Source organism: Loxodonta africana, chromosome 8 (assembly GCF_030014295.1).
Source record: "Loxodonta africana isolate mLoxAfr1 chromosome 8, mLoxAfr1.hap2, whole genome shotgun sequence".
Lineage (NCBI taxonomy): Eukaryota > Metazoa > Chordata > Mammalia > Proboscidea > Elephantidae > Loxodonta > Loxodonta africana.
Genome location: NC_087349.1, coordinates 57,249,465 through 57,268,166, shown reverse-complemented (window position 1 = coordinate 57,268,166; position 18,702 = coordinate 57,249,465). Strand labels below are relative to the sequence as shown.

Genomic DNA, 18,702 nt, shown 5'->3' with positions numbered 1-18,702 from the left:
CACACACATACACACATACATGCATATTTTTTTCTGGATCTTTGAGAGTGAGTTGAAGACATCACGACCTTTGCCTTCTACGTATTTCAGAGTATATTTCCTACTAAGAGGAGTATTCTCTTATATAATCTCAGAAAAATTATCAAAATCAGGAAATTTAACATTAATAAAATACTAGTCTATAGTCTATATTCAGATTTCCTCAATTGTCCCAACTTTAGGCACTGACCTTACCTGAATTAAAATGCATTATAATTAAACAATTGTGAAAACAGAAGATTACAAGGTAAAAAGCAACACAAAAATATAAAAAGGCAGTGCAAGAGAACAGAGATTACAGAAACAAATACACACTTTTCTAGAATACATGAATAATTTATTTTAATAAAATTAATAAGTATCCTTGGAAAAATCTGATATTACTCTGGAGGAAAATAGGCTGATTCTCATTTACTAAAGCAAACTTTAGATTGGTTCAAATGTATTAATTTTTCTTTATTTAAAAAAGAACCCACTAAAATCCTAGCTGTTGAGGATAAGTGGTTTAAAAATCTCTTACTGCTTTTTTATTACTGTTGGAATACTATTTTTGTTAGAAAATATGCATGTCAACAGAAAGAAAAAGTCTTCAGAAATTCTAAACTCAGAGTCAGTTTTCATATTGTGATTTAACAATTTTCTTAGCACTGAAATAATAGAAAAAAAATGCCCAGAGACGTAGTTGATTAATTCAATTTTTTCTTTAATCTCTCTCCAATGAAAACCAATAAAACTAAAAGAAGAGAAAGCTATTAATTAGAACAATTTATTAAATATATGGTAAAAGTATTATATTAAATATTTGAGAAATTAATATGAATCTGTGAAGGCAGCCCTCTGTGCTCATTATAGGATATAAACGTACAAATCTTTTGAGAATAAATACAAATTTGTAAGGTTCAAGAAATATTCAGCCCCACTTATAAAGATATGCAAATTTAGGCAAACATAAGCTACCACCTCATACCTGTTAATTAGAAAAAACACATTAAAACGCTAAAGCCCATTGCTGGTAGAATTTTTTTTTTTTATACTCCTGAGACTGTAAGTTATTAAAATCTTTTTAGAGTTTATTCAACAAACAATAAATGTCCAATATATGCCAATCATTGTAGAGGCAAGCAATCATTCTCAAAGGAGGAAAAATATCATCATACTCTTTAGGCTAGTAATTCTCTACTTTTACAATGAATTTTGAAGGAAGCCAAGTGCAAACAAGTGGAAAATGCTAAAGTAAATTATGGTATAGTAAATACAGTAAAAACATCATAATGCCATTAAAATGATACATAGACTAGGTAGATAATTTAATTTTGTTAAGCAAAAGACAATGACATGCCAAAAATATATAACCCAAAATAACTTATGGATAATAATCCACTTAAGAAAAAACTATGTATATGTAACATAATAAAGATCAGAAAAGTGCATATTTTATTTTTAGTTTTGCAGATTGTTCATTTCCAATTATCATTTCTAACTTTAAATAAGTTAAATATTAGCTAAGTTTTTTTTTTTTTTTTTGACAAATTTAAGAGTCCTGATGCTTTAGGTATTAGATGGCTTGAAATATTTAATAGGAAATGTTTCTTTCTTTCAGATTAATATCGATGGGCAGGATATTAGGACCTTTAACGTAAGATATCTGAGGGAAATAATTGGAGTGGTGAGTCAGGAGCCAGTGCTATTTTCTACCACAATCGCTGAAAATATTCGCTATGGCCGTGAAAATGTAACCATGGAGGAGATAAAGAAAGCTGTCAAAGAAGCCAATGCTTACGAGTTTATCATGAACCTACCACAGGTAAAGGCTGTGATAATGTAGTCATTTTCAAAATTAGAATTTCACCTCACAGAACTCAGTTCTTTCCCAAAAGTTTAAGTTAATAATCTTTGAGATGAGAGGTTATCCAACTTTGCTAGGTAAATTCCTGAAATTATTCGGTCTGGGATTGTTATGGATTCAATTGTGTCCCCCCAAAATGTGTGTCAACTTAGCTAGACCTGATTCCCCTCGTTGTGTGATTGTCCACCATTTTGTCATCTGATGTGATCTTCCCATGTGTTGTAAATCCTACCTCTATGATGTTAATGTGGCAGGATTAGAGGCAGTTATGTTAATAAGGCAGGACTCAATCTACTAGGTTAGGTTGTGTCTTAAATCAGTCTTTTTTGAGGTATAGAAGAAGCGAGCAGAGAGACAGGGGGACCTCATACCACAAAGAAAGTTCTGGTAGAAGCAGAGCGTGTCCTTTAGACCCAGAATCCCTGCGCTAAGAAGCTCCTAGCCCAGGGGAAGGTTGATGATGAAGACCTTCCTCCAGAGCTGACAGAGAGAGAAAGCCTTCCCCTGGAGCTGATATCCTGAATTTGGGCTTCTAGCCTACTAGATTGTGAGAGAATAAACTTCTGTTTGTTGAAACCAGCCACTTGTGGTATTTCTGTTATAGCAGCACTAGATAACTAAGACAGGGGTGTAAGGACTATAGCTTGGTACATGAATAATATAAAATTTTACTCAAAATATGTTATTAGCTTTTATAATTCAGCATACATTTATTTTACTCTAATTTAGGATCCATTATAATCATCAAAATAAAGCTGCATATTGTCTTCATGAAATACTACAGACTCTATAGCTTTTTTTATTTAAAATATTGCAAGAGTTTCTTTTTTTTTCTTTTGCAGAAATTTGATACTCTGGTTGGGGACAGAGGAGCCCAGCTGAGTGGTGGACAGAAACAGAGAATTGCCATCGCGAGAGCCTTGGTCCGAAACCCCAAGATCCTCCTGCTGGATGAGGCCACGTCAGCATTGGACACTGAGAGCGAAGCTGAGGTACAGGCGGCTCTGGATAAGGTCAGTGGACCCTAAACACATGAAGGACCAGCAGGTTGAAACTTTATTGAAAATTCTTTCCATTGCTTTCCAGAATCTGAGTTGGTAAACATAAACATAAGGGCAAATAAAACTATTTCATGAAGCTTTATTGATTTCTCCCTTCTGACATGTCACATTGTCTGTGGAGTGAGGGGAATGATCCACTAACTAACCGGCTTGGTTTGACCGTGGTTCCTGAAAAACCCATTGCCATCAAGTCAATAGTAACCCTATAGGACAGTGTAGAACTGCCCTGTAGGGCTTCCAAGGAGCAGCTGGTGAATTTGAACTGCCCACCTTTTGGTTAGTAGCTGTAGCTCTTAACCCCTGTGCCACCAGGCTCCTTGACTATGGTACAGTGAGCCCAAATCCAGATGTCTTAGTTTCTTAGTGCTGCTATAACAGAAATACCACAAGTGAGTGGCTTTAATGAACAGAAATTTGTTTTCTCACAGTTCAGCAGGCTAGAAGTTTGAATTCAGGGCACCAGCTCTAGGGAGCTCTGGGTGAAGGTCCTTCTGTTTTCAACTTATGTTCCTTGGTTCCTTGGTGATCTTCATGAGGTGTGGCTTCCATCTTTTCCCCATCTGGGCTTCTTTCCCTGTGCCAAATCTGCTCTTTTTATTTCTCAAAAGTGAATGGCTTAAAGCACAGTGTGCACTGATATGGCCTCATTACATAACAAAGAAAATCCTATTTCTAAATGTATTACATCCACAGGTATAGGGATTTACAACACAAATTTTTGTGAGACACAATTCAATCCATAACACCAGGCCTATTCAATGAGTCGTTTAGCTTCACTTTCTTTCTTGGACATAGGCTATTGCTTTGTTCAAAACTAGTTTTGTTAAAATATGCAAAGAATAACCTGGTTACCTAGGCACTGATCTACCTGAAAAATAGTTCAAAATGCATATCCTATTGTGGAGTCAGTAACATCATCTATATTCATGAAGTTGAATGGATGCCTTTCGGAAAATAAAGTTCCACTTGAAGTTGTCTAAGCATATATAAATAAGTAACATATTTTAAGGGTGCTGAGCTCCTGTGTCTGGCCCAGATAAATTTCTAAGTCAGTCACTAGCAACTTTACTTAAGCTGAAGTTTCATAGGAAGACCCTTATCTTGGCACATTTTTGAGGTCAATGCTGTATCATCTGTAATAACAGCACAGTATAAAAACCAGAATCAGATGACACCACATAAATGAGTTTTGATCACTTATCTTTGATTTAAGAAAGTTTGGTAATAAAATGTGCAGGTTCCTTGATAAATCCCATCTAAACTACCTCTCGCAGTTTTAGAGACTAGCTGTATGAACCTAATTTTCTCAGGAAAATTTGTGCCTGAATCCTAAATAAACACAACTGCCTGTATGCTATAAGCTGTAGTTAACATTAATAGTGTATCTTATGTAATTTAGTAATGATTAGTGATAGGATAATTATTACCTCACAGATTCTTGCACTGAATAATATTGTTTCATATATGTTAAGTCATAATGTTAAGGATACTGGTGATGGTTGCACAATATGATGAAAGTAATTGATGTCACTGAATTGAACATATAAAAATATTTAAATGAAAAATTTTGTCTTTTATTTATATACCTATATACTAACCACATAAAATAAATAAAAATTTAAAAACAACGAAAAGTAATACATGTAAAACTAACATTTGAATGGTTCATCAAAAGTCATTTAAAGCAGTAAATCATGAAACTAAGTAATAATTTTAACTTAAAATATAAATGAATATTCATATGTTGACTTCTTAATGGATAGACTTTTAGGGTAAGGACAAATAGGATAAGAGAGATATTTACAAAAAATAAAATAAAAGGTCCTATTCAGCCCTAGGAAACCCTAGTGGTATAGTGGTTAAGAGCTATGGCTGCTAACCAAAAGGTCGGCAGTTTGAATCCATCAGATGCTCCTTGGAAACCATATGGGGCAGTTCTACTCCATCCTATGGGGTCGCTATGAGTTGGAAATGACTCTACGTCAACGGATTTGTTTTGTTTTTATATTCAGCCCTAAGGAACCCTGGAGTCACAGTAGTTAAGTGTTCGGCTGCTAATAGAAAGATTGGCGGTTTGAACCCACCAGCTGCTCCAAGGGAGAAAGATATGGCAGTCTGCTTCTGTAAAGATTTACAACCTTGGAAACCCTATGGGACAGTCCTACTCTGTCCTGTAGGGTTGTTGTGAGTCAGAATCAACACGATGGCAGTGGGTTTGGTTTTGGTTTATTCAGCCCTAGGGCCCAGGTCTCAATTCTTTCTTTGATAGAAATTGAATGTATTAACTCTGGTTGTGCTAAGAGAACAGAATTGTTGGAGATGATGTTTTTCATGATATGGCTTCTGCCAGAGAAATTGTGGACTTGCAAGTTTAATGGATATTTGCAAGTTACTTTGCTCAATTTTAAATTTCTTTAGGATTACAGAAAACTCCCCAGTTGGTAACCTTTTATGTGTCTACATTAAAAATAACTGATTAATCACTTAAGATTTTTAAAAATTCCTAAGAAAAACCATTAGGAGCTTGGATTAAGAGGTTCAGAGCATAGGTTTAATCACTAGACAGAATGGGACTGGGATCCTGGCTCTGCCCTTTTCTAGCTGTGTTACCTTGGACAAACCAACTAACTTCTCTAGCCTGAGACACCCCAGAAGTAATTGGGAGAAAAAATAGAAATAATGTCAGACAATTATTGAAAAGATTAAGTAAGATACTACATATAAAGTTATTAGCTATGCCAAAAAATTTGGAAAACAGCTCCCTGGCCAACCAACTGGAAGAGATCCATATTTATGCCTATTCCAAGAAAGGCCATCCAACCGAATGCAGAAATTATCGAACAATATCATTAATATCACATGCAAGTAAAATTTTGCTGAAGATCATTCAAAAGCAGTTGTGGCAGTATATTGACAGGGAACTGTCAGAAATTCAGGCTGGATTCAGAGAGAATGTGGATTGAGGGATATCACTGCTGATGTTAGATGGGTCTTGGCTGAAAACAGAGAATACCAGAAGGATGTTTACTTGTGTTTTATTGACTATGCAAAGGCATTCGATTGTGTGGATCATAACAAATTATGATACCATTGGGAAGAATGGGAAATCCAGAACACTTAAGTGTGCTCATGAGGAACCTATACATAGATCAAGAGGCAGTCATTGGAAAAGAACAAGGAGATACTGCATGGTTTAAAATCAGAAAAGGTGTGCATCTGGATTGTATCCTTTCACCATATTTATTCAGTCCGTATGCTGAGCAAATAATCAAGAAGCTGAACTATATGAAGAAAAACGGGGCATTAGGATTGGAGGAAGACTAGTTAACAACCTGTGATACACAGATGACACAAACTTGCTTGCTGAAAGTGAAGAGGAACTTGAAGCACTTACTGATCAAGATCAAAGACCACAGCCTTCAGTATGGATTATACCTCAACATAAAGAAAACAAAAATCCTCAGAACTGGACCAATAAGCAACATCATGATAAATGGAGAAAAGATGGAAGTTGTCAAGGATTTTATTTTACTTGGATGCACAATCAACACCCATGGAAGCAGCAGTCAAGAAATCAAAGGAAGGATTGCACTGGGCCAGTCTGCTGCAAAAGACCCCTTAAAAGTGTTAAAAAGAAAAGATATAACTTTAAGGACTAAGATGTGCCTGACCCAAGCCTTGGTGTTTTCAGTCACCTCATACGCCTGTGAAAGCTGGACGATGAATAAGGAAGACCGAAGAAGAATTGATGCCTTTGAGTTATAATGTTGGTGAAGAATATTGAATATACCATGGACTGCCAAAAGGATGAACAAACCTGTCTTGCTAGAAGTACAACCAGAATGCTTCTTGGAAGCAAGGATGGCGAGACTACATCTCACATACTTTGGACATGTTATCAAGAGGTACCAGTCCCTGGAGAAGGATATTGTGCTTGGTAAAGTAGAGGGTCAGCGGAAAAGAGGAAGACCTCCAACGAGATGGCTTGACACAGTGGCTGCAACAGTGGGCCCAAGCATAAGTTGTGAGGATGGCACAGGACCGAGTACTGTTTTGTTCTGTTGTGCATAGGGTCACTATGAGCCAGAACCAACTCAATGGCACCAAACAACAACAACAGCATATGCCTACAGAAAACACTTGAGATATGTTAACTGCTGTGTTTATTTTTATGATTGTTATTGCCACGCTTATTATTAATTTTACTTTTTCTAGCATACGGGAAAGATATGTTAGCTGCTGCTATTATTATGGTGATTATCATTACTATAATTACTATTAATTTTATTGGTTGCTGTATAACAAGCTTATTGCTGCATAACGTAGACCAAACCCACTGTTGTTGAGTCAATTCCAACTCATACCAACCCTGTAGGACACTGTAGAACTGCCCCATAGAGTTGCCAGGGAGTGGCTGGGGCATTTAAACTGCCAATCTTTTGGTTAGCAGCTGAGCTCTTACCCACTGCACCACCAGGGCTCTGCTACATAGCAAACCACCCTAAATTCAGTGGCTTAAAACAATAATTCTGGGGGTTATCTAGGTGAATCCTCTCTTGTTTTCAACTGAGCTCTCATATATGGCTACATTTAGCTGCAAGGTCAACTTAGGTGACCAAGATGGCCTCATATACTGGCTGATGGCTGGGCATCTCTGTTGTACTCCATGTGGTTTCTCACACTGCAGTAGGCTAAGCTGGCTTCCTTACATGGAGGTCCTGGGGCAGTACCAAGAGGACAAAAGGTAGAAATTATAAGGCCGGTAGCAGATTTAGACTCCAGAAATCACACAGTGTTGCTTTCATTTCATTCTGTTGGTCAAAGCAAGTCATAAACTAGCCTAGATTGAAGGAGCCTTTTGAATGAATGAGCTGTAAAAAAGCTTGTGGCCATATTTAATCTTCCATAGTGTGCCCTCTGGTCACAATTATTTATATTTCTTCAACGTGCAAAATAAATTCACCTTTTTTCAAGACCCTCAAAATTTTCATACAGTTATGACATCAGGCTCCAAGTCCAGAATCTCAAGATCTGCAACTGGTCCAGATATGAATGAGGTTCTTCATGGGCAAATCATCTTGATCCAGAGACCTAAGAAATTAAAACACAAGTTATCTTCCCCACATACAGCTAAAGAAAGACTCTGTTTCCCCCAAATGAAGTCACATTCACAGGTATAAGGGTTAGGACTACAACATGTCTTTTGGGGAGGGCACAATTCAATTAATAAAAGATAATAAATCATATCTTTTAAAAGGGAAATCCTTCATCACTGTTGATACTGTTATTCAGTTGGCCAGTCATCCTATGTTATAAACCAACTTTCTTTTTAACAATGAAAAGTCGAATTTCATAATTTATTATTTTACCTATGAATAACATACGGATGTTACCACTATTATACCTGTTGTTATTCCTCTCTTGATGAATAATATTTTCCTTTTGTGGAACCATTTTTCATTTATTAATGCCTCTTGTGTGGCACCAACTTATTGTAGTTAGTTATTTATTTACATGCCTTCTCTCTCCTAGAAAGAATAAACTCCATTAGGAGGCAGAATTAATAAGTAGTTTATGTTTCTGTTTCCACAACACTTAGCCCAGTGCCTCTACATAGTATGTTGTTGTTAGGTGCCATTGAGTCAGTTCCAACTCATAGCCACCCTATGCACAACAGAACAAACCACTGTCCAGTCCTGCACCATCCTTACAATCGTTGTAATGCTCGAGCTCATTGTTGCAGCCACTGTGTCAATCCACCTTGTTAAGGGTCTTCTTCTTTTCCACTGACACTGTACTTTAACAAGCATGATGTCCTTCTCTAGGGACTGATCCCGCCTGGCAGTCTCGCCACCCTTGCTTCTAAGGAGCATTCTGGTTGTACTTCTTCCAAGACAGGTTTGTTCGTTCTTTTGGCAGTCCATGGTATATTCAATATTCTTCGCCAACACCACAATTCAAAGGTGTCAATTCTTCAGTCTTCCTAATCCATTGTCCAGCTTTCACATGCATATGATGTGATTGAAAATACCATGGCTTGGGTCAGGCACACCTTAGTCTTCAAGGTGACGTCTTTGCTTTTCAACACTTTAAAGAGGTCCTTTGCAGCAGATTTACCCAATGCAGTACACCATTTGATTTCTTGACTGCTGCTTCCATGGCTGTTGATTGTGGATCCAAGTAAAATGAAATCCTTGACAACTTCAATCTTTTCTCCGTTTATCATGATATTTCTCATTGGTCCAGTCGTGAGGATTTTTGTTTTCTTTATGTTGAGGTGCAATCCATACTGAAGGCTGTGGTCTTTGATCTTCGTTAGTAAGTGCTTCAAGTCCTTTTCTCTTTTAGCAAAAAAAGTTGTATCATCTGCACAATGCAGGTTGTTAACGAGTCTTCCTCCAATCCTGAGGAACCTGGAATGTACGAAGTATGAATCTAGGAAAACTGGAAATAGTCAAAAATGAAACGGAACACGTAAAGATTGATATCCTAGGCATTAGTGATATGAAATGGACTGGTATTGGCCATTTTGAATAGAACAATCATATAGTCTACTAGCTGAAAATGACAACTTGAAGAGGAACGATGTTGCATTCATTGTCAAAAAGAACATTTCAAGATCTATCCTGAAGTACAACGCTGTCAGTGATAGGGTAATATCCATATGCCCACAAGGAACACCAGTTAATATGACTATTATTCAGATTTACACACCGACTACTAAGGCCAAAGATGAAGACATTGAAGATTTTTATCAGCTGTTGCAGTCTGAAATTGATCGAACATACAATCGGGATGCATTGATAATTACTGGTGATTGGAATGCAAAAGTTGGAAACAAAGAAGAAGGATTGGTAGTTGGAAAATATGGCCTTGGTGGTAGAAACAATGCCAGAGATCCAATGATAGAATTTTGCAAGACCAACGACTTCTTCATTACAAATACCTTCTTTTACCAACATAAATGGCGACTATACACATGAACCTCTCCAGATGGAACACACAGAAATCAAATTGACTACATCTGTGGAAAAAGACGATGGAAAAGCTCAATATCATCAGTCGGAACAAGGCCAGGGGCCCACTGTAGAACAGACCATCAACTGCTTATATGAAAGTTCAAGCTACATAGTATAGCCTAAATAAATATTTAATGAATTGAATATCATGGTCCAACTCATTGAGAAGAAAAATGATGTATCTTCATTTAAAAATTTTTTAATGTAATTAAAAATTTAACAGTAATTACCATATCAGCTTTTCACTCAATAAATAGCAACTATTTATCAAAATAAATAATATGCTTTTCAATATAAGATTGTAAAAAGAAATATAACATCAGATTTTGTATTCTGATTTTTTTTTAAAGAAAGTCAGTTATTACAAAGTTTTATACCTTCACACATACCCCTACTCATAGTGTTATAATACTAGATGGGCAAGAAAAGAGCCAAAAGGTAGCCTCCATGGTGATTTTCATAAAATGACTTACAAGTGGTTTCATTTCAATGTATTTTTATGTAAGTTTCAAGAAGGTTAAGGGAGCAGTACTCCCTTTTTTTAGGGCTGGCTTTCATTACATATTCCATTCCTGCACATCCAAAATTATAGAAGGTCCAAATTTCTTGACAGTTGATGTCCTTGAATCTGGGATATTTATTTGCCAGTATCTTGTCATCATTAGGGTATCTGAGTGCTCTGAAAAAAAAATGTCTTTATGTTAAAGCTCTACTTTGGCCAAGTGTCCTTTGTCAAGGGTGAGAGTTACTAACTTTTGAATTTACAGACACATATTTTGTTTTCCTACATACCTGTCAGAAACTCTGGTGGTGTAGTGGTTAAGTGCTACGGCTGCTAACCAAAAGGTCAGCAGTTTGAGTCCGCCAGGTGCTCCTTGGAAACTCTATAGGACAGTTCTACTTTGCCCTATAGGGTCGCTATGAGTCGGAATTGACTCAACAGCAGCCGATTTGGTTTTTGGACATAACTGTCCTTCACTCACAAGTCTGATTCCATTTTCCTGTACAAATCTATTAACATAGCATCAGCCTATTGTTATCATAATAGAAACACAATCACTATTAGCAATTTACTTATCAGTGTTAGTATTGTGGATACCTTAATCATATTATTTCCTATATGCCTTATCATAAGTGGACCCAACCTATACAACTTCATATCAGTAAATACTTATGAATGCTTCCTTGGGCTCCATATACTAAAAATTAAAGAGCAATCTTGAATATTATCCAGCAGAGCTATATTCTCCTTACAGTAGTTTTACTCTTTTCTTTTTTTTTTAAACACAGTTGATTCATCTGAATTTATTGTAGTCTAAGGACTCAAGTAGAGATGACACATTGTGTTTTTCCAGGTGACTACATAATTGTCTCAATACCATTTATTATGTAAACTGCATTTTCCCTACTGTTGGACAGTATCATCTTTATCCTGTACTAAATTCTTAAATGTTCTGGGTCTGTTTCTGGACTTTCTATTTCTTACATTAATCTAACTGCCTGTTCATGTTCTATTTTCCTTTGGATTTTAATTACTGTAATTTTTTGTTTTAATACCTGATAGAGATCAAACCCCGACCCATTGCCGTCGAGTCTATTCCAACTCATAGTTCTCCATAAGACATGGTAGAAATGCCCCATAGGGTTTCCAAGGCTGTAATCTTTAAGGAAGCAGACTGCCACATCTTCCTTCTGCGAACCGGCTGGTGGGTTTAAACCTCCAACCTTTCATTTTGCAGCTGAGCACTTAACCACTGTGCCACCAGAGCTCCTTGTGATAGAGATATTCTCCTTTTATTAGCCTTCCTTTTTAGAATTCTAGTCTTTTTAAAAATTGAAATGTAATTCACATACCATAAAATTCAACCTTTAACAATGTAAAATTTAGTGGTTTTTAGTATATTTATGGCATTGTACAACAACCATGACTGTCTAATTCCAGAGCATTTTCATCACCCCAAAAAGAAACCCAGAGAAGTACTGAGCTTCTGTTAAGGGTGATGGAAAAATTTAGAAATGGATAGTGGTGATGGTTTGCACATCATGATAAAGGTAATCAGTGTCACTAAATTGTCCATGTAAAAAAAATGCTTAAGTGGCAAATGTTTTATTATATATTATTTACAACGAAAGGTAGGAAGGAAGGAAGGAAGGAAGGAAGGGATGGAGGGAGGGAGGGAGGGAGGAAGGAAGGAAGAAACCCATATCCACTAGCAGCCACTCCCCATTGCCCCCTCCTCCCAGTCCTTGGCAACCACTAATCTGCTTTTTATCTCTATGGATTTGTTTATTCTAGGCATTTCATATAAATGGAATCACACAATATGTGACCTTTTGTGTTTGGCTTCTTTGACTTAGCATAATATTTTCAAGTTTCATCCATATTGTAGCATGTATCAGTACAGTATTATTTTCTGTGGCTCACTCACTGTAGGGTCACTATGAGGTGGAATTGACTCCACGGCAACAGGTTTGTTTGTTTTTAACATTCCATGATATGGATATAACACATTTTGTTTATTCAGTCATCAATTGATGAACATTTGGATTTTGGTTTATTGTGAATCTAGCCTCTCATTTTTTATTTCTATTTTAACTATTTACTTGAATTACTCTATATTCTAATGGCCCTCCTAATGACATGGTTTTATTGTCTCAGAGTAGGTTTGATCATAAGAAGCTATCAGCCTAATAGGGCTAATGATGATCAAAAAAAAGTAACCATTATTAATGCCATTAAAAAAAAAAAAAAAAAACCTATTGCTGTCCAACTCATACCAACCCTGTGAGATTCATGACATAACATTAATAATTTGCTGGGCATTATTCAGGGCTTAAATGCCCGTTAGTAAATCTACTAAGCCAATATGTCAGTTCACTGAACTACATAGACTTCAGTGTGCATAAAAATCACTCGGGGTGCTTGTTAAAAATCAAGATTACTGACATCTCTACAGAGATTGTGTTTCAGATGGTCTTCGAACCATAATTTGAACTCTGAATAAATCTGATTCAGAGGTACATTTTCACTTGAACTGCTTGCTGTGGTCCATCAAATTATAGTTAAAATCAGGCCTTTCAACAGGAACCTTACAGAAGCTCTCTGGAGAAGACTATCACTAGGCAACAACTTCCCTAAAATACTTTTGCTGAAGTGTGTTGCATACCATCTAGCTCAGAACTAGAGAGCCTCAGGCAAGAACTCGTGAAAACACTTGTTGTTAGATGCCTTCAAGTCGATTCTGACTCATAGTGACCCTATGTACAGTAGAATGAAACACTGCCTTGTCCTGTGCCATCCTCACAATCATTGCCATACTCAAGCCCGTTTTTGCAGCCACTGTGTCAGTCTATCTCATTGAGGGTCTTCCTCTTTTCTGCTGGCCCTCTACTTTACCAAGCATGATGTCCTTCTCCAGGGATTGATCCCTCCTGACAACATGTCCAAAGTTTGTGAGATGTGGTCTCGCCACACGTGCTTTCTAGAAGTATTCTGGCTGCACTTCTTCCAAGACAGATTTGTTTGTTCTTTTGGCAGTCCATGGTATATTCAATATTCTTCTCCAACATCACAGTTCAAAGACATAAATTCTTCTTCAATCTTCTTTATTCATGTACAGCTTTCACATGCATATGAGATTATTGAAAACACCATAGCCTTTTTTTTGGGGGGCGGGGGTCAGGCGCACTTTAGTCTTCAAAGCAATATTTTTGCTTTTGAACACTTTAAAGAAGTCTTTTGCAGCACATTTGCCCAATACAGTGCATCTTTTGATTTCCTGACTGCTGCTTCCATGAGTATGATTATGGATCCAAGTAAAATGAAATCCTTGACAACTTTTTAAAATGAAATCCTTGACAACATCATTTGTAATGATGTTTCTTAGTGGTTCAGTTGTGAGAATTTTTTTTTACGTTGAGGTGTAACCCATACTGAAGGCTGTCGTCTTTGATCTTGGTCAGTAAGTGCTTCAAGTTCTCTTCACTTTCAGCAAGCAAGGTTGTGTCATCTGCATAAAGCACGTTGTTAATGAGTCTTCCTCCAGTGCTGATGCCACATTCTTCTTCATATAGTCCAGCTTCTCAGTCTGTTTGCTCAGCATACAGATTGAATAGGTATGGTGAAAGGATACAACCCTGATGTATACCTTTCCTGATTTTAAACCATGCAGTATCCCCTTGTTCTGTTCAAACAACTGCCTCTTGATTTATGTACAGGCTCCGCATGAGCACAATTAAGTGTTCTGGAATTTCCATTCTTCACAATGTTATTCATACTTAAGAAGGATCAAATCTTTGTCTTGAGAAAACACTGACTACTGTAAGCTTGCAGAGTTATCTGTCCTCTAGGCTGGCCTCCAGCCTGGTTTAGAACTCAAGTCTGACTTCAATCTTTTGTAGAAAAGTGATGGCTTTTCCCTAATCACAGGGAGATTATCTGGAGGATAAGCCACTCTCTCATCAACTGCAAGCAACATCTATCCAAATGCTTAAATGTGCATGTAAATTTAGGTTGTCAGTATGGTAAGCCTGCTGTACCACATTTTTATCTTTTTCCCCTTTAGGCCAGAGAAGGCAGGACCACCATCGTGATAGCACACAGACTGTCCACGATTCGAAATGCAGATGTCATTGCTGGGTTTGAGAATGGAGTTGTTGTGGAGCAAGGAAGCCACAGTGAACTGATGAAGAAGGAAGGGGTGTACTTCAAACTTGTTAACATGCAGGTATCTGCTCCCCAGTAATTTTTCTGCTGTTTACTTCTCAATATAGTATTCTTTAATTTATCAAAATATAACACAGGTAATAGCAGACTGAGAAATAAGAAACTTCAGGAAGATGATTGAAAGTATATATCTGAGACTATAATTCAGAATAAGTGAAAGAATCTGGGAAAGGGAGGAGGGGTGAGTGATGAGGGGTGGGGAAAATACCAAAAATATTCTGAATTAATTCCTTAGAACAGAGATTCTTAATTGTCTGGGGAATATGTTCAAATGAACAGGTCTTTTCCACCATGAGATGAGGGATAGACAGGGTAGAATAACAGGTAGAATTGAAAGGGTGATGTCAGACAGTAGTGGTTGAGGGGAGATTATATGTGATTTTAAAATGCTTCCCAGATGATGCTAATATGTCTAGCAGCAAGATTCATAACTCTAGAAAGTGAATAGTTTGGTTTTCTTCTAAAAACAAATCATGCACTCTGGTTTATTCTTAAAACAGGTTATGTTGATAAATTATTGCTTTGTTTTATTATTAAAAAATACATTTGACATGCATAGTTATTTGAGCAACTTTACAGAATAAATACCGTAAAATAGTCTATAAATCTAATATTTGTCAGTTATATACATTTGCTTTGATATAACTATAATTAGTGTGCATATATGCATTTTCCTTCTTTTTTCTTAACATTTCAGATAACCATCATCCAAATATTATCATTATATTAATGTATAATAAATTGCTTCCTCATTTCTCTGAAGTTGGATACTTGGTTCGTTTCCGTGTTTCTCTATTCTAAATATTGCTACGTGTGAGCACAGGTGGGGTAAAAAAAAAAAAAGTTCAGTCAAAATTTACCTTTTTTTCTGACAAATAACTTCTCTAAGTCGCATTTCCCGTATTTGGCATACTGAACCTACCGTGTAAGATTGTTACAGAGTTAAGGAATACGCACCTGAATATTTAGTACTAAAAAAAAACCCACTGAAATGTGACTTTAAAAGGGTGAATTTATGGTATGTGAATTATATCTCAATAAATCTTCCATTTTAATAAAAACTCCTGACACAAAATAGATGCATAATAAGATAAGATGGTAGTCACTGAAATTTGCAAATTCTCAAAAGAAATGATAGGAAGTTTTATAACTCAGACTTGAATTTTGCCAGAGAAAATTCTCCAGCAGGGGGTGATCTATCATAGTGTCTCTGCCAACTGCTTCCATATGGCCTGGCTACCACAGGGTTTTTATTATGAATAGTTTAAATACATACAACCTAAATCAGTTTTAGTTTTCATTTCATTAATGGTTAACAAAGCTCTGCGATTTTGCCTGTGATGACATGTTTGGTCCTCAGCTGAGGTAAGCACTTTCTCCTTGCCTGGCATGTCCCATGAAAGAAAGACTCTCCACTTTCATCAGGACTTAAGGCTGGGAGACTGACAAAGGGATATGGACATCTCTAATCTTACCGTATCATATTCCCTAAGATTTCTCCTCTAGGAAGACTGAATAGTGGCCTGGTATGACAGAAAAGGACTGTAAGCAATGGCTTTGGGCAAGTCATTTAATAAAATTGGGTTTTGATATCCTCACTTGTAAAATGAGTAGGGGCTTGGACTAAGATGACCTCTGACATTTCTACCAGCATTCTATGATTCTTTCTGCTAGCATTCTATAATTCTTAGGCACTATGAACTTCTCCATCTTGGTACCCATACCTCTTCCACTTCTGATTTGGGTTTTGCCCTCCCACGTACTTGTTAGTGCTGTTAGAGACCTGGAGGAAAGTACTATAGTGAGCCCAAGTTAATGCTGCTGCTTTTTCCTCAAACTCCAAAAGACCAACCCAGTTTTAATACAACCCTCATCTTGTTTTTCTTTTTTTGTTTATTTTGTTTTGATTTAAGTATAATGATCAGTGTTCATGCGTAAAGTAGACTGTTGCTTCTTGGCTTTTCTTTTAAATCTATTTTTGTGTGTTTTTTTATTATAAATATACTCTTATTTTTAAAAATCCAAAATAATACTATCACCCTAAGTTCTTTAAAAAATCATCTATATGAGACCAAATGGTCAATGATTAACTTTAAAAATCCAGACATTATTGAAATGTGTATCTTAGATATTTGAAAATCTCTGTAATCCAAACCTGTAGAGATAATCATGGATACCCATTTAGTATTTATTTTTAATATTTGTTAGTCTAAAAGAGCTAAAGTCTCTCCAAATTTCTTTACGTATTCAGAGATTGATCATCTTTTCGTAGGTTCATTGGCCATTGGTATTTTTTCCTCTGTGAAAGTATTTCTTCTTGTATCAGCCCATTTTTCTATTGAGTTGTTCATAATTTTCTTATTGATTTATAAGAACTCTTTGCATAATAAGGAAATAAGTTCTTCCTTTCATATATTGGAAATATTTTTTCCTGCTTTGTTCCTTGCAATTTCACTTTGTTGTTTGTTTTTGTGCCATAAAGAAGCTTTAAAATTGCATGTAGATTATCCATCTTTTCCTCTGTGTCTTCGGGATATGGCGTTGTTCTTAGAAGGGATGTTCACCCATATTTCCTTTCAGCATTTCTTGTTTTACTTTCTACAATTAAATCTTTTAGCCAGTGGATATATATTTAGGTGTAAGAAATAATGACTAGTAGTTTTAAATAAGAGGAGCCCTGGTTGCACAGTGGTTAAGTGTTGGGTTGCTAACCAAAAGTGGGCAGTTCTAGCCCAGCAGCGGCCCCATGGGAGAAAGATGTGACAGTCTGCTTTCGTAAAGATTACAGTCTTGGAAACCCTGTGGGGCAGTTCTATTCTGTTGTACAGGGTTGCTATGAGTTGGAATTGACACAATGGCAGTGGGTTTGGTTTGGTTTGGTTTTAAATGTATGCTTTTTATCACCTGTTGAACAATGGCCATCTTGGCTTTGGAGCTCAGTGACCTCTCAGCTGAAGCACTCAACACCAACTAAATGCATGCTTTAAGTAAGGCACGGAAAGAATATTGTGAAGGAGAGAGGGGTAATGCTCATTTGTTTATAGAGGGAGGCAAAAATTAGAGTGGGCTGGTTGGAAGAACTCTGGACCCCTTGATGGGGTAGATAAAATTACAAAAGGAAGAAGAGATAAGGGAAGGCATTCATGTGAGGTGGTCCAGTTTGACTTGGCATGAGCTAAATTTAGGGGGAGCCAGGCTTGAGCAGGTAATAGGGACCTGTGGAAGATTTTTTTGCTAGGGCATAATTTGAGCAGCGCTACCTTTAGGAAAATGAGTCAGAATCGACTCGATGGCACTGGGTATGGGTTCTACCTTTAGGAAAATTATCTGGTAGCAATGTGGGAGTGGATGGGTGGAAAGCAGTAGATCGGTTACAAGAATAAATCTCTAGTCTAAGTTTGGTTTCGGTATGGAGATAGTAGAAAACAGTTTCGGTCATAAGCTGTGTAAGGAAGCCCACCAAGCAGAACATATTTTTGCAGTGTGGTTCAAGGCTATATATATATATATATATATATATATGTATGTATATATGTATGTATATATATATATATAAAAGCACACAGAGAATATTCATTCAGATATTCAAAATACAACTGGAAAGCTAGGCTCAGACATTGTGCAGAGATAATGACACACAGACTACTGTAGTTTCAATAAGATACCAGCCATAAAATTGAATTCCAGGGCAGGACCTAAAGGGGAGAAACAAGAATAAGACAACGGGGCGGAGCCAAGATGGCGGAATAGACAGATGCTTCCATCGAGTCCTCCTTACAACAAAGGCCTGAAAAAAAACAAGTGAAACGAGTATATTTGTGACAAGCTGGGAGCCCTGAGCATCAAAGGCAAGCTTAGACAATGAACCGAGGGGCAGGGGAAGGAAGAGACCGTTCAGAAGCAGAGAAGAATTGCCGGACCTGAATCGCGGGGAGCCCTCAGGTACCATTCCTGTAGCAGCGGCAGCAGTGGCAGCAGTGGGCTGGTCCTAGCGTTTGGACACAGTTTCCT

General features: G+C 36.9%; 1 protein-coding gene across 11 annotated transcripts in view; it reads left to right on the top strand.

Annotated features, from left to right (window-relative positions):
• The window catches only part of ABCB4 (ATP binding cassette subfamily B member 4), an 88,835-nt gene that overhangs the window by 29,647 nt on the left and 40,486 nt on the right, over nucleotides 1-18,702 (top strand). For all 11 annotated transcript variants that reach the window (XR_010322674.1, XR_010322675.1, XM_023544455.2 and 8 more), the window contains 3 exons: nucleotides 1,640-1,843; nucleotides 2,728-2,898; nucleotides 14,531-14,692. Coding sequence is in view for 9 of the 11 variants with exons in the window: in XM_023544455.2 (XP_023400223.2) it covers nucleotides 1,640-1,843; nucleotides 2,728-2,898; nucleotides 14,531-14,692 (537 nt within the window). In the remaining 2 variants the exon portion in view is untranslated. The remainder of the gene's footprint in view (nucleotides 1-1,639; nucleotides 1,844-2,727; nucleotides 2,899-14,530; nucleotides 14,693-18,702) is intronic.